This window comes from Microcaecilia unicolor, chromosome 3 (assembly GCF_901765095.1).
Source record: "Microcaecilia unicolor chromosome 3, aMicUni1.1, whole genome shotgun sequence".
Taxonomy (NCBI): Eukaryota; Metazoa; Chordata; class Amphibia; order Gymnophiona; family Siphonopidae; genus Microcaecilia; species Microcaecilia unicolor.
Window position 1 is genome coordinate 356396438 of NC_044033.1, and position 15977 is coordinate 356412414.

At 44.0% G+C, this 15977-nt stretch overlaps 1 protein-coding gene across 1 annotated transcript in view; it reads left to right on the plus strand.

The window, feature by feature from the left end:
- The window catches only part of ARFGEF3 (ARFGEF family member 3), a 236678-nt gene that overhangs the window by 118042 nt on the left and 102659 nt on the right, over positions 1-15977 (plus strand). Inside the window, exons 12-14 of the mRNA XM_030198524.1 lie at positions 5013-5125; positions 8465-9387; positions 12970-13136. Of these exons, the coding sequence (XP_030054384.1) occupies positions 5013-5125; positions 8465-9387; positions 12970-13136 (1203 nt within the window). The remainder of the gene's footprint in view (positions 1-5012; positions 5126-8464; positions 9388-12969; positions 13137-15977) is intronic.

Genomic DNA, 15977 nt, shown 5'->3' on the forward strand with positions numbered 1-15977 from the left:
CTGTATACTGTGCTTAAATCTAGGTGCGGCTTATAGAATAGGCTTAGGCAGAAATGGTTTTTTGCATGGATTTTTTATGTGCCTTATATGGAATTCTCCCCCCCCCCCCAAAAAAAAAATCATATTTAATAAAGTGGTGCACATAAATTCTACCATGCAGATCTCAAACGGGGGCGTGGCCATGGGAGGAGCATGGGCATATGTGCAGTATTACAAATACAATCGCTCCGTGCCTTACTTAGACATCAGAATTTACACAAAGTTTTACTTGGCATAAATGGCCGTGACTACATTTAGTCACAAGGACAGACGCTAGGCATAGGCATAGTTTATAGAATTCTCCTAGGCGTATTTTATTTTTCACCATCATGTATAGAATCTATCCCTGTTATCCTTTGATAAAAGTTTCATAAACCTTGAAGTTTTTATGGCCTCGCTGTTCAGGTCTCTTAGTTCTTTCAGTAGCCGGGATAGGGAATATGGACATAGCAATGCGTTGTTAACTGCATGATGTATTTTCCACTATGTTCTCTCTGATTTCTGTTCAGTTTTATGTACCAGGACTTAAGGCTTATCTTGTCATACTTTACTGGATTGCTATATTGTCTATTAATAAAGACTTCATACAAATAAAAAAAAAAAAAAAAGAATCTATCCCTATACTCTCTTCTTGTAGTCCTTTTTATTTGCTTGGTTGTTTTCAAGCTCCAGCCTTAATTGGTAGGATCAAATGTAACTTAAAGAATATGAATGTGCAGAAAACGCCAAGACAAAGAAAAAAAAACCCCAAAACGGGGTCCACACACCTTCCACAAAGTACACAACAAGGTGGAGGTGGGACTGTTCCAAGTAACCAAGGCAGACCACGGGTAAAAAGTGTATCCAGAAGTTTATTTGCCAATGGTAAATCTGATCCAATATAAAGACCCAACACGGGCCGTGTTTCGACTGGAGAGCCTTCCTCAGGGGTCAAAATACTTCAAATCAGGAACTCCACAAAGTTGTGTAACAACGTGCTCCTGTAGTGATGAAATCGCTTAAGAGCAAACGCTCCTGCTGGTGTGACAAGTAAACTTCTGGATACAGTTTTTACCTGTGGTCTATCTTGGTTACTTGGGACAGTCCCACCTCCACCTTGCTGTGTACATTATTGCTACCACATATTACAGGAAAGGATATGGGACTTGATATACCGCCTTTCTGTGGTTTTTGCAACTGCATTCAAAGCGATTTACATAGTATATACAGGAACTTGTTTGTACCTGGGGCAATGGGAGGGTTAAGTGACTTGCTCAGAGTCACAAGGAGCTGCAGTGGGAAATTGAACCCAGTTCCCCAGGATCAAAGGCCGCTGCACTATCCACTAGGCTACTCCTCCAAGCATTTGCTTTAAACTTTGATTGTTTGCTTCCATGATATAACTGAATTCTATTATTCTGTCTCACTATCAGGCTTATTTTCGAAAGAGAAGGGCGCCCATCTTTTGACACAAATCGGGAGATGGGCGTCCTTCTCCCAGGGTCACCCAAATCGGTATAATCGAAAGCCGATTTTGGGCATCCTCAACTGCTTTCCGTCGCGGGGATGACCAAAGTTCATGGGGTTGTGTTGGAACCATAGCGAAGGCGGGACTAGGGCGTACCTAACACATGGGTGTCCTCGACCAATAATGGAAAAAAGGGCATCCCTGACTTTGCTTGGTCCATTTTTTTTCTTATGACCAACCTCAAAAAGGTGCCCGAACTGACCATATGACCACAGGAAGGAATCGGGGATGACCTCCCCTTACTCCCCCAGTGGTCACTAACCCCTTCGCACTCTAAAAAAAAACTTTTTAAATATTTTTTTGCCAGCTTCGAATGTCATAACCAGCTCCATGACAGCAGTATGCAGGTCCCTGGAGCAGTTTTAGTGGGTGCAGTGCACTTCAGGCAGGCAGACCCAGACCCATCCCCCCCACCTGTTACACTTGTGGTGGTAAATATGAACCCTTCAAACCCCACCAGAAACCCACTGTACCCACATCTAGGTGCAGCCCCTTCTCTCCTTAGGGCTTTGGTAGTGGTGTACAGTTGTGGGGAGTGGGTTTTGGGGGGCTCAGCACCCAAGGTAAGGGCGCTATGCACCTGGGAGCAATTTCTGAAGTCCACTGTAGTGCCCCCTAGGGTGCCCACTTGGTGTCCTGGCATACGAGGGGGACCAGTGCACTACGAATGCTGGCTCCTCCTACAACCAAAGGGCTTGGATTTGGTCATTTCTGAGATGGGCGTCCTTGGTTTCCATTATCGCCGAAAATCGGGGACGACCATCTCTAAGGTTGACCTAAATTTCGTGATTTGGGCGTCCCCGACCATATTATTGAAACGAAAGGTGGACGTCCATCTTGTTTCGATAATACAGGTTTCCCCACCCCTTCGCCGGGACGTCCTGTGAGGACGTCCTCAGGAAAACATGGGTGCCCTTTTCGATTATGACCCTCCATATTTTCAGATGTAAGCCACATTGAACCCAGCTTTGCTTGGGATAATGTGTGATTTAAATGTTTTTAAAAAATTCCTTTATCCTCCACCTTTTAAGACACTGCCTACCTGCTGGATAGTGACGGCACAAGGAAAGCAAGTTTGGTCCAGTGAAGACTAACTCAAAATAACCTGTTCCTTAGCTGGGTCCTAGTATTACCATAGTGAAAATGTGACCATACCGTGCTTCTGTCCCGCCCCTTCACGTGCCTGTTCTCGGAGATGGACGTCCATGGAGATGGGCGTTCGAGTTCGATTATGCCCCTCCGTGTCAAAGGCCTTTTAAAAATGCAGATACACAATATTGACTGGCTCACCTTTATCCACATGTTTGTTCACCCCTTCAAAGAAATGTAATTGGTGAGACAAGATTTCCCTTCACTAAATCCATGTTGGCTTTGTTTCGTTAATCCATGCTTTTGAATATGCTCTGTAATTTTGGTCTTTATAATAGTCTGTACCATTTTGCCTGGCACTGATGTCAGGCTCATAGGTCTATAATTTCCCGGATCACCTCTGGAACCTTCTTTAAAATTCAGCGTTACATTGGTCACTCTCCGATTTTCCAGTACCATGATTGATTTTAAAGATAAATTGCATATTACTATCTGTAGTTCTGCAAGTTCATTTTTCAATTCTATCAGTACTCTGGGATGAATACTATCTGATCCAGACGATTTGCTACTCTTCAATTTGTCAAATTGTGCCATTACATTCTCCAGGTTTATAGAGATTTCTTTCAGTTTTTCCGACTCGTCAACTTTGAATACCATTTCTGGCAGGGTGGACATTGTGACGCGCTCAGAAGCCAGTTTGGGGCTTCAGTCCTCAGGGTGGCGGCGCCAGGATCCCACCCACTCTAGGGATTGCCTTTGAACATCCCACGTTTTCTGGAATAGTGGGAAGCTATGTAATGGAAGGAGAAATTAGATCTTAACTGATAATTTTCTTTCCATTTGTCCTTCCCACTATTCCAAAGGCCCACCCGAGGTTTCCAAGATGTTTAGTTGGTGCGAAGTAATGGGTCAGATAATGACTATCACATTATATAGTGCTTCCTGCATATCTCTTGTTCTCTACAAGTTGTGCAGAGATGAGAGAGATCCTCACATGCTTGCTCGTCTGGTTAGTGTTAGGTTAGTGAGTTACTGTGTGTCTATGTAAATACTGAGGAGCTGGACTGAATGCCAAGAGAGAGATGTCTCAGCTCAGTTTTCAGTTCTGTATCTTCACCTGCTGGTTGATGGGTTCTGGAATAGTGAGAAGGACTAATGGAAAGAAAATTATCAGGTAAAACCTAATTTCTCCTTTTGGAGAAGAACGAAGAGGAGGAGGACAGCAGCAGTACATACTCCTCCTTTGTTATCCATACCTCAGTCATGCTTTGAACCACCCAAGACACCGTATTGCTGTGCAGGTCAAAGTATGATGTTCAGTTTGAGTAGTAGAAGCAAAGGAAGGATGACGCTTTCATCCTTCTCCTCCCATAGAGTTGAAAAGGCACCAGGGGGAGGTGAGGAGGGAGAGGACTGCCCAAAATGGAACACAGCAAAAGAGCAGGAGGAGCAGTGTGGCCAGAGACCCTGTATTGACACTGGTCTCTTCAAACAAGCCTGGGAGGGCAAGAAAATCAATGAGGGGATTGTGGAAAGGTGCAGGAAAGAGTGAGGGAAGGGGACAAGGTTAATGAATGAATGGCTGTATTGGATGAGTGAGTGTATTAGAAGGGGTGTGTGGAGAGAGTAGATGAAGGGACTGAAGGAGGAATGCAGGATCCAAAGACTTTTCCTCTCTCTTATTCCCATTTTCCTTCCTTTTCATCCCCTTCCTCTGCTCCCATTTCCCATATTTTCCCCTTCTGCACCCAAATCGACCTTCCATCTCGTATCTTTGTCTCTCCTGCCTACAGTCCCTTCTCCATTTTCCTCCACTGAGGTCCTGTCTTCCCATATTCTCTAGTCCCCTTTCCTTCCTAACACCAGTCACACCCTTTCCACAAAAATAGACCATATAATTTAACTGAAAACGTCAGAAAATTAGCTTTTATTTAATATGCAAATATTCTACATAATCTTGAAAAATCTGTCAAAGGAAACGTGGGGAAGAACAGAATGAGAAGGAAAAAGAACAGCATAGACGAGTATTTCAGCAGCTAAAAATCAAGGCTGTTAGGATAGACAATTCCAGTCCTCAAGTGGAATAACTCTGTAGGGTTTTCAAGTATCAAAAATGAATATTCATGAGATGCTTTTGCATACAATGGAGGCAGTGCATATACATGCATCTCAAATATATGTGTATGTTGTTTTTTAAATATTTGGCTCCTTATTTTTGTTAGGGTCATGCCATTCAAATGTATGCAGTCAAATGATGTAAGGGAGATCGCAACCACCTTTAAAATGGATGGATGCACTTTCATCTAGATCAAGATGAATGAAAATGTTTGTGTTCCTTTGTTTTGTTTGCTTACCCTTGTCTTATTTGTCTTTCTAGATACTCGGTAGTCCCCAGCGGCTGTGTGATTTGGCAGGACCTAGCTCTTCTGAACCAGAATCTAGAAAGCGGTCTATGTCAAAGAGGAAGTCGCACCTGGACCTACTCAAATTGTATGTTTCTTTTTGTCTGTTAATTCTTTGGTTACTAAGTACACATGGGCAGACACCGAGCATGTACACATTCTCCAAGGCCCTATGCTTCTATTTTCTTTTTGCCGCCTCTGTACTGGTCATGTGTGGGGGGGGGAGGGGAGTTTGAGCAGAGGAGATGGCCCCTGTCATCAGTCGGATCCCAGCATTTTGCCAGGCTCACTCAGTAGTAGCTATGCTCCTGATTTTTTTTATTACAGGGAATTCACAGAGTTCCATTTTGACCTTGAAGGAACTGGAGATTCCAGGTTAGGTTATAAGTATAGAGGTCTAGGATTTGATTGTTTCATTGAAAAGATATATATACTAGTAAGTTTAAAAGAACAAGAGGACTTTGATGGAAACTCCAGTAATTTGGAACATGAGGACAGTGCCAGGCGGACTTTTACGGCTTGTGTCCTGCAAATGACGAGACAGATTTGGATAGGCTGGAGTGGGTTTTGGCGACAACTTTAGTAGATGGAACCTATGGACAGGGCCGGGTGGATTTCTATCATCTATGTCCCACAAATGCCAAAGAGAAACAATGATCAAGTATTTTATATCACGTTCATTGTTGGTTTAATCATGACTTGAGAAATGAGTGTGACTGTTGGACAGACTTAATGGACCGTTCAGGTCTTTATCTGCCATCATTTGCTAAGAAAAAGAAGGTGCTTTTCATTGTAGACTGGAATTTTGTGACCTTGAGATACTGAGAATATTCTATAAGCTGTGCCATGACTGGATGACTATTTGTATTAGATTTATAAGAGTACAGTGAAAGCTGCCATTTAGTCTTGCATTTCCGCCCTCAGATAATCTTATTCTATGTTAGACACATATAGTAAATAAATTAATGCATTCAGTAAGATGTCCTATTTTCCCGGTGGCTTTATTTGCATATGAAGAAATAATGAGCCATCTTTCATGGTTTGAAGTCCCTTGAAAATATTTTATCTCTAAGAGTCATTGGAATTCATTAGTCCTTCCAGGGCACTGAAAGTGAACTATACCCTAAATCAGTGTAATATGTCATTCTAGCTAGAATCCCTTTTTCAATGTTGGAACATTATTTTCTCTGTATAGAACCTGATACTCGGAAGAACTTATACTTTTATCAGCAGCTGCTAAACTATAAGTCCCCTTTCCCTGAATTCTCAGCAACATTACCACCCCCCCCCCCCCCCCCCCCGTTCTATAACAGTTTGTCTAAAGTTAGTTGCCAGTTTGTAAACATAACATTAGCACACGGGTGACTGTAACAGTTATGTGCAGAGTGCAAACTGCGTGCTTAGCAGCGTTCTATAACATACACACGCAATTGCTTTAGTGCATGAATGCAAGGGGGTGTTCGCAGGGGGAGGAGCACGATCGGGACATGGGTGTGGCTGATATTTACATGCTTAACTTACAGAATGCTGTAAGTTATTTGTGTAACTGCTGCATTTCAGTACGCACATTTAGCCTTCTATTGACCTGGTGTAAGTGTGTGCACCTAAATTTAAGCACACTGATGAATTACACTAGTATTCTATAAGAGTACATACAAACATAAGCACTCTTACAGAATAGGCGCTCAGCCTGTGTATTTAGATGCCTAAGTTGTAGTGCCCAGTTATAGAAGTGACCCCTATCCGGACGATATTTAGAACTATTTTACCAGCCAGGAACAGCTCCTGGCCAGTTGAATAGCCTAAAGCCGGCTAAGCAGTAATATTCAGCACAAGATAGCTGGCTATCTTAGCTGAATATTAGCTCTTAGCGGCTAGCCCGGTCACTGGCTATGTCATGTGACATAGCCAGTTAGCACCAACATTTATTGACTGACCGGCTAAGTTTAGCAGCCAGATAGACCTGCGTAAATAGCAGGTCTATCTTTGACCACTGCAACTTAGCCAGTCAGCCAATAAATATTGGCTTAACCGGCTATGTTTGTAGCAGCCCTCCCCCCCCAAAAAATGGAAATTCAGTGCCGGTCAGCGGATACAGCTTCAGCATTGAATTTCCGGGTTTGCTGCCAACCGCAGGAGCTAGCCGGGCTCCCTCCCAGGGTTTCAGAACTGGCCCCTATATGAATAGTAGAGCAGGAAAAGAGCACCAAGGGCCCCAAAAGTTGGTGAGAAGGAACACATTTTATTAGAAGATGGCTGTGTTTTTGAGACAATTGCCTGTGTCAGAGAGTCTTTGAGAGGGCGGGAGCTGCACTAAGCAAAGAAAATGGAGCCAAAAAAACCTCTCTCAGATGGTGTCCACAGTAAAGGCTTTCTTCGAATCCGTAAAATAAGCGACACCATCTGAGAGAGGATTCGAAGAAAGCCTTTACTGTGGATACCATCTGAGAGAGGTTTTTTGGCTCCATTTTCTTTGCTTGGCGTTTGATCATCAGTGGAGTGGTTACCTTCTGTTGGTGTTGACAAGCCTTGAGCATGCACAGGTGCTGAAAGCTCTGCTCCGGCTCAGCGCATAAATTTGTTTGTCAGCATCAGCCATAGGAACTGCGAGTGAAATGCCGGTAACTGTGGGGGGGGGGGGGGGTGCAGGAAGAAATTCTGGTGGTGGGTGAAAGGAGATACTGATTATAAACCAAGATCCCCAGTTTTGTCCTCGGTTTATATTCAAGTATGTACAGCGCTCCACCCATATCTGCCCACATATATACCCATGAAATTTAGGGGCCTTGTTATAGAATAACGACTAGTCAGAGTATTGGCATGTATGGGTGTACATGTATGTATATGCTGATACATGCTGGCTTTCTGGTCATTTATTCACATTGTTGGCACTTGTATATTGGCACTTGTTATCATCTTCTTTATAGAACTAACCGCCCATATAGCTAACAGTGGTGAGTAAGCAAAAACAAAAATGAAGTACTAATATATGAGACCCAATTTATTTTAAAAGAATGCATAGTCAGCACTAGACACTATTCTTGTTGAGATGCAACACAATATACCTATACCATATAAAAACATGTTGAAAACAATGTCTTACTACATATCCTGAATGTGGCTATATTGGTCTCTCCCCTCCCGATGAATGTAGTAGAGACAAAAGCAGTCAAATTTCAAGAAAGCACAGGATAAGCATAAAGACTTAACAGGAAAGCCCCAGATCAACTGAGGTCTATGACAATGCACCAGAAATTGGGCAGACTAGATGGGCCTAACGTTGCTTACCTGCCATCATATTCTGTGTTTCAGAAACTCCATCAGTATCATCCTTGATTTAGGGGCTTCACAATGTTTTGTTGTCTCTAATTTGAGTGTACCTTGGGTAGAGTTCCTCAGTTATAGTTATGTTCTCTTTTAATTTTAGGATCATGGATGGGATGACAGAAGCTTGTGTTAAGGGTGGCATTGAAGCATGCTATGCGTCTGTTTCCTGTGTCTGTGGCCTTCTTGGAGCTTTAGATGAATTAAGTCAAGGAAAAGGCCTGAAAGAGGAACAGGTTCATCATCTTCTTCACCGTCTTGAGGAGCTAAAAGATGGAGCGGAATCTAGCAGAGAATCTATGGAAATCAACGATGCAGATTTCAGGTGGCAGAGGCGTATTCTTTCATCAGAACACACGCCATGGGAATCTGGAACAGAGAAAAGTCCAGATATTAGCATTAGTGTCACTACAGACACTGGTCAAACCACTTTGGAAGGCGATCTGGGTCAGACTACTCCTGAGGATAACCTTGAAGGACGGAGAAACTGCTTGCAGTCACCAAGTGGCCAAGATAGTACAGAAAATCAGAATAAAGATCTGGAGTCTGAACCAACAGACCAGCCAGATGTCATTCAAAGAAGTCACACCATTGTTTACCCAGATATAACTAATTTTCTGTCAGTTGACAGTAGGACAAGGTCTTATGGGTCAAGATATAGTGAAAGCAACTTCAGTGTTGATGACCAAGATCTTTCCAGAACAGAATTTGACTCTTGTGACCAGTACTCTATGGCTGCAGAAAAAGATTCTGGTAGATCCGATGTCTCGGACATAGGGTCAGATAACTGCTCTCTGGCAGATGAAGATCAGACTCCCAGAGATTGTCCAGGTCACAGATCATTGCGTAGTGCTGCTCTCTCACTAAAACTGTTGAAGAATCAGGAAGCAGATCAGCACAGTGCCAGACGGTTCGTACAGTCTTTAGAAGCACTTTTACCTCAACTTCTAACTTTTCCAAGCATGGAAGAGGTGGATTCTGCACTCCAGAATTTCGCTTCAGCTTTCTGCTCAGGTTTTCAAGCAGGTATGATGTCAGGATGCATCACTGTCACAAGGAACATTGTAAGGACAAATTGGAATTACACAGGCTGTGTGGTTTCTAAATGATTTCTGTTCTCATCATGTTGACGTCTCTTGATGTGTCTGTTACGGAAATGCCTTTCTGAAAGGCACTAGGTCAGTACAGTGATGCTTGGAAGACATTTGCCTTTCATGGAGGCCGCTTCTCTTTGCCTAGTCATCATAAGGCCAATAGTCATCCCATGTGAAAAATTTAAATGAGCCTGTAGTTTACAGAAGCATGACTCATTCACCTGTCAGTGCTTGAAAGGGGGTGGCCGGATTTTGCACCTCCTGCCCCTTCTTAATCAACTCATGGGTCAATTAGGGGCTCATTTTCAAAACACTTAGACTTACAAAGTTCCATAGCTCACTATCCAGCTTATTTTCGAAGGAGATTGCCAGCCATCTTCCGACACAAATCGGGAGATGGCCAGCCATCTCCTGAAACCGGCCAAATCGGTATAATCAAAAGCCGATTTTGGCCGGCGCCAACTGCTTTCCGTCCTGGAGCCAGCCAAACTTCAAGGGGGCCTTTCGGTAGGGTAACGAAGGCAGGACGGGGGAGGTATGCATCTGGGAGCAATTTTTGAAGTCCAGTGCAGTGCCCCCTAGGGTGCCAGGTTGGTGTCCTGACATGTGAGGGGGACCAGTGCACTACAAATGCTGGCCCCTTGGATTTGGCCGGGTTTGAGATCGCCGGCCTCGGTTTCCATTATCTGCGAAAACTGATGCCGGCCATCTCAAACCCGGCCATTTCTGACATTTGGCCGGCCCCAACCGTATTATCGAAACAAAAGATGGCCGGCCATCTTTTTCAATAATACGGTTCAGGACCGCTGGTTGTGGCGCCGGCCAAATAGATGGCCGGCGCCGTTCGATTATGCCCCTCTATATAATTTTGTAAGTCTAAGTTCTTTGTCAGTAGGTTTCTATCCCAAATGTTACCATTTTTGGTGCAGTGGAAATCATTGAAAATTCAGGAGCAAAGCAGACTTCTAAGTAAAAGTATGGACTTTTTCCTGTAGGAATAGATGGGTGGTCATGTGACCTGACACAATGCACCAGATGCGTTTTATATCTATAGGAAAAATGCTTAGTGTTCTAAAGTGGATCCACTTAAAGTCACGTTAATGTGAAGCAGTCCTTGGCCTCTTCCAAAGCACAGTGTACCCTTTAGAAATATAGATATTAATCATTGGAAAGAACTGGAAGTCTGCCAAGCTAAATATGAAGACAGCCTATACAATAGATTACTAGGAAAAGTTATATCTAGTAAAAGTGATGATGCGGGGCAATGATCATTCTCTAGTTAGTATTAGATTTAGATTTATTTTTCTTACCAATCAGCTAAACATTATTTTTTTTTTTTTTGGTTGGCAGTATTTTTCAATTAACTTGGTAAACCAGGATTCATTTCTTTTGGTGCAGACACAGCTACTGTCTGGCAGAGTGAAATAAGCAAGTCAGGCTGTCTACTTCAGAGATGAAACTTGCTGCTCTTGTATCAGATGCCCAGCTCTTGTTATAATGTTCATTCCCATTAAAAGGGTATGGGCATTGTTCATGTGTTAGCCTGATTTTCTCAAGTACCAGGCCTCTGCTTTCTCCAAACTCGCCTAGTAACACAGAAGTATATTTTCAAAGCACTTAGACTTTGCAAATGAGCCCCATTGTCACTTAGTTGTACAATAATTCTTTGCTGAAAAGGAGTTGGGGAGGAGCGTCTTAACAGTTTTGTCCTACTTTGTTTGAGTTTTCAGCTCAGTCAAAGCAGTCCTCCTTTGGGCTATGACACCATGAGCCTTCATTTGTAAGTACCCCTGGTTTTGCCCATCATAGTGACACTCCTTTGGCCAGGAATTGCTTTCTGAACTTGGCAGTGACAGTGCTATGAGCAAGCCTCTTGGCATTCTTGGTTTAAGCCCACCCTTTCTGTCCCACCAAAAAAGTTGAGGCAGCCACCTCACATTCCTCTCTCCCTTTCCCAGATCCAGCATTCCTCCCCACTACCCATGGCCTATCAACTCTTCCGCACCCCCGTCTCCCTTAGTATTTTAGCCAGCACAGCAGCAATGCACATCTGCTGCCTGCATCAGCCTTGTAGGCTTCCCTCGGCTGCATCCTGCACTCACTGACATCACTTCCTGATTCCTCTCTGGCAGAGCACAGCAGAGGGTAGTCTGCATGGCTGACATAGCAGACAAGTATCATTGCTCCACCGGTAAAGATGCAGAGGTACATGGGTGGGGGGAGCAGTTTGCCGAGCCACAGCTGGAAGCAAAAGCTGGATCTGGGGTGGAGGAGAGGGAGAGATGCAGGATAAAGAGAGGGGGAGTTTTGGAAGGCCCACCCAAAATGATAGGTCTGGCTATGCCACTGGAACTTGGTAATTTGGCCAGGAGTTACTTTCTGAACTTGGTAAACTTGCTCCCAGCTCTGACCAGTAGAAATCACCACTACACAGCGGTGTGTGACTCTTGGACACCACCATTTCAAAGCCTGTTATTTTTGGCCACTGCCATACAGGTGCCCAAATGGCAGTCTCTCTTCCTCCTCCCTCACCTCTAGTGCATGGTGTTTGTCCTCAGAGGGAAGGGAAATTCTAAGTGTCCCAAGCAATGCCTGTAGGGAGGATGGAACAGGCCCCTTACTGCATCGCTCCATATGGGGGCCTGTTCCATCTTCTACAGGCACCGCATGAGGCAGCTGTGATCTCTCTTCTGCTTTAAGGGCATGCACCTTCCACTGGAAGTCAATATGGCACCCGCTCCTGCCAACCCAGTACCTTGCTCAGAGAGGACTTATAGATGCCACCATTTGGGCCCCCAAAAGGCTGGTACCAATGTGTGCAGGTTCCCCAAATCGTACTTCAACTGCGCAGTTCTTCTGCAGCATTCCAACCCTAACCAATCTAAGGAGCAGAATCTGATACCAAAGCCAGATCTCCTATGTTGCAATGCAGAGCCACTGAACTGTCAGTTTGGTCCATACAGAAGTGCTTAATGGTATCCAGAAATAATTATACTGTGATTACTAAGCCATGGATTTTCACAATTATGTGTGTGTGTGTGTGTGTGTGTGTGTTCTTTTTAATTTTAATCGAAGCAGATGTGGATATGAATGAAACCAAATAAAGAGAAGAAATGGAGGTTAGAGGTCTGAGTGTCCTAATTCCCCAATGCATAGAATAGTATCATTACCACCCAGCACAAGCATAACTGTAATGATGTTCAGCATTTTCTCTTGAGCTGGCTTTATCTTATAACCTGTTTAGACTGCCAAAGGTTTATATGATCACGTGGTACTCAAAGCAGCAAACTGCATGACTTGGGGCTAATTTATTGTAAAATGTCTGCATTACTTCCCAACACAAGCTGTGTGTAGAAGAAGCGCCTCTGCTTTCCTCCCTTGGGAGGTGATAATGGAGACCTGCTCCATAGGCCCTGTATTCTGAGCTGTTAGAAGGCTTTCGCCAAAATAAGGGCTGTGGTACTGGTGCTGTGATGCAACATGTGACTGATGAGTCCATTTTCATTTTCGTTAGGTGCAGTGCAGTCACCTGGCTTTGATGCAAACAGCAACGTGGGTTTCCAGACACTAATGAATGCAGACAGTCTCTACACGATGTCATACTACGCCCTTCTTCTAAATCTGAAACTGTCCAACTGTGACTATTACAGGAAGAAACCTCCTCTGGTGCCTGTGACCTTGGTGAGCATGGGATACCACATACCTAGCAGCACTCATTGGAAGAAAGGTGTACCCTGATGGGACAAGAATTGTTATTTTGCTCTGTATTGTGCCACAAGAGCAGAAATTGCTGAGCCACAGTGCTGCTGCTCCAGTCACCTCTATGAATTTGAAGTGTGGGGGTGAACAGGAGAAACTTTGCATTGAAAGGAAATTAACACAGGGGCATCCCATGCCACATATTTAATACTACAGAAAATTTCTCAAGACTCTTGAGGTTATCAATAGAAATCAAACAAAATAAAACATGGAAAAGAAAATAAGATGATACCTTTTTTATTGGACATAACTTAATACATTTCTTGATTAGCTTTCGAAGGTTGCTAATCAAGAAATGTATTAAGTTATGTCCAATAAAAAAGGTATCATCTTATTTTCTTTTCCATGTTTTATTTTGTTTGATTTCTATTGATAACCTTAAGAGTGGACTAACACGGCTACCACACTCCTCTACTCAAGACTCTTGAAAAACCATAAATCTGTACAGAGAGAGAGAGAGTATATCAGAACTCACAAAAAATACTTTCTAATAGTACTCTAATGCTTTGATGGACATGAAAAGGCAAACACTGCCCTAGAATAATACAGTATGCTAGCAAAACAACTTTTTTCAATATGCCAGCAAAATAAATTTTTTCTATATAATGTAGTTTCTCTCAGTGTGTCACTACTCTCTCGTACTGTCTCTGTACATCAAAGTAGCAAAATAGAGCTAAAACAGCTGCTTTTGCTTACGTTAGTGACTGTAGTGACTGTGTTCACACATCCTCGTAATCCTACTTGTGAGCATATACCCAACAACAATGCAGTGTTAAAACCTAAGAATGTGTCCTCAAAGCAAAAAAAAAAAAAAAAAAAAGCATTATAAAATGTGCAAAATTTAAGCTTCCACTAATCCCAAGAGTCATTTATGAAATACAGTGAAATGAGTCGCTTAGCTGTGGCATATAAAGTTGACTGCAGCTCTATGAGGTGCCCTGTTTCGTATCACTTCTTCAGGAGCCTTAATTGTAGCCAAAAAATACGTCATTCACTAAACGCCACCAAACGTTATGATGCCAAAGACGTGGTCTTCACATATTTAATAATTGCAAAGCTTATTGATCTTATGTGTGGATGAAATGCTTTATTTGTTGCCCGTTAGGTAGACTTTATTCTCACTAAGCAAAGTTGAAGGAGAACTTAGGTTTATAAAAACCATGAGTTTTATTGAAACACCTTCATTCATAAGTACTCTTTGAAATTAGTATAACACAGGGGTTGGTAAATGTATCAATGAGACTGTATTTTATTCAATATCTGTATTTCATACAACATTTTTTTGATCTAGAGGTTTATACTCAAGCTCAGTGAAATTCAGAGCTGGGATATGGCACCCATGAGCCTTCATTCCATTATTTTAAATCCCCTCCTTCCCCACAACCATTGAGGCCCGAATTTTCAAAACGCCGGTGCTGTTCTGAATAGTGCATTAAAATTACTTCCAGAACAGTACAGAAGAACAAGGCCCTAGTTCTCAATGCTAATGAGATGTAAATATAGGCGTGCTCATAGCAGGGGCGTAGCTAGGTGGGGGCATGGGCCCCCATAGATTTAGCCCTGGCCCCCTCTACTTTTGACCATCCCCGCCGCAGACCCTCCCCTGCCACTTTTGATTCCCCTTTCCGCCGCTGCAGACCCTCCCCCGCCACTTTTGATCCCCCCTCTGGCTGCCGCCGACCCTCCCCTGCCGCCACCTGGTACCTTTGCTGGCAGGGGTCCCCAACCCCCACCAGCAAAGTTTTCAGCGCACGGGGGTTGGGGACCCCCACCAGCAAAAGTACCTGGCGGCGGTGGCAACGGGGGAGGATCAGCGGAAGGATGGGAGGTTGAAAGTGGCGGGGGGGTGTCAGCGGCGGCGGGGGTGGGGTCAAAAGTGGTGGGGGGGCGGGCTAAACTGTGCCCCCCCCCACCTCGGGCTCTGGATCCACCTCCCGCCGAGGTCTGGCTACGCCCCTGACTCATAGCATTCAGCATTAGGGAGTTCAGTGGAAGGATTGTGCTTGGCGCATGCGCGGAAGAGTTCCACGGTAAGTTCAGCTCCTGTGTGCATTCACCTGATAAAGACCCAAACGTGAAGCACACATTAGTGTCTCTTTTCTGTGGTCTAAGTATAAGCGTTTTTAATTTTTATAAGTTGGACAGTTATATTTAGATGCGGGAAACAAGACGTCAATGTGTATTTTCACTTTAGGCTTTTAAATGTTTGTTTGCTTTTTTAGCATGGGCGCTTTACGTTTAGATCCAGGAAACAGACGCCAACCTGTGCTTTCGCTAGGGTCTACTGCTTGTCAAGACCAGAGCTTAAGGGCTTCCTTCTGCTTTCAAAAGCGGCAGATTGTGCAGAAAGATTCATATGAGAATCATGAGAAATCCTCGCTTCCAACAACCTAAAGCCTGCTCTGACCTGGCATCAGTGGCGTAGCCAAGGGTGGGCCCGGATGGGCCCAGGCCCACCCACTTTGTGCTCAGGCCCACCCAGTGGCAGCACACATATGATGTGGCTGGCAGGGATCCCCAAGCCCCACCAGCCAAGAACTCCCAACAGCTGCCCCTCCTGCATACGTTGTAAATAGCAGATCTTCACCTGCAGCGAGCAGCGACTGATACATACTGGTTTCACCGTCCCCACATCCTTCTCTCTGATGTATTCTCGCCTATGTGGAAACAGGAAGTTGCATCAGAGGGAAGGCTGTGGGGCCAACATGAGCAGTGTGTATTAGTTGCTGCTCGCTGCCGGTGAAAATCTGCTATTTAAAAGGT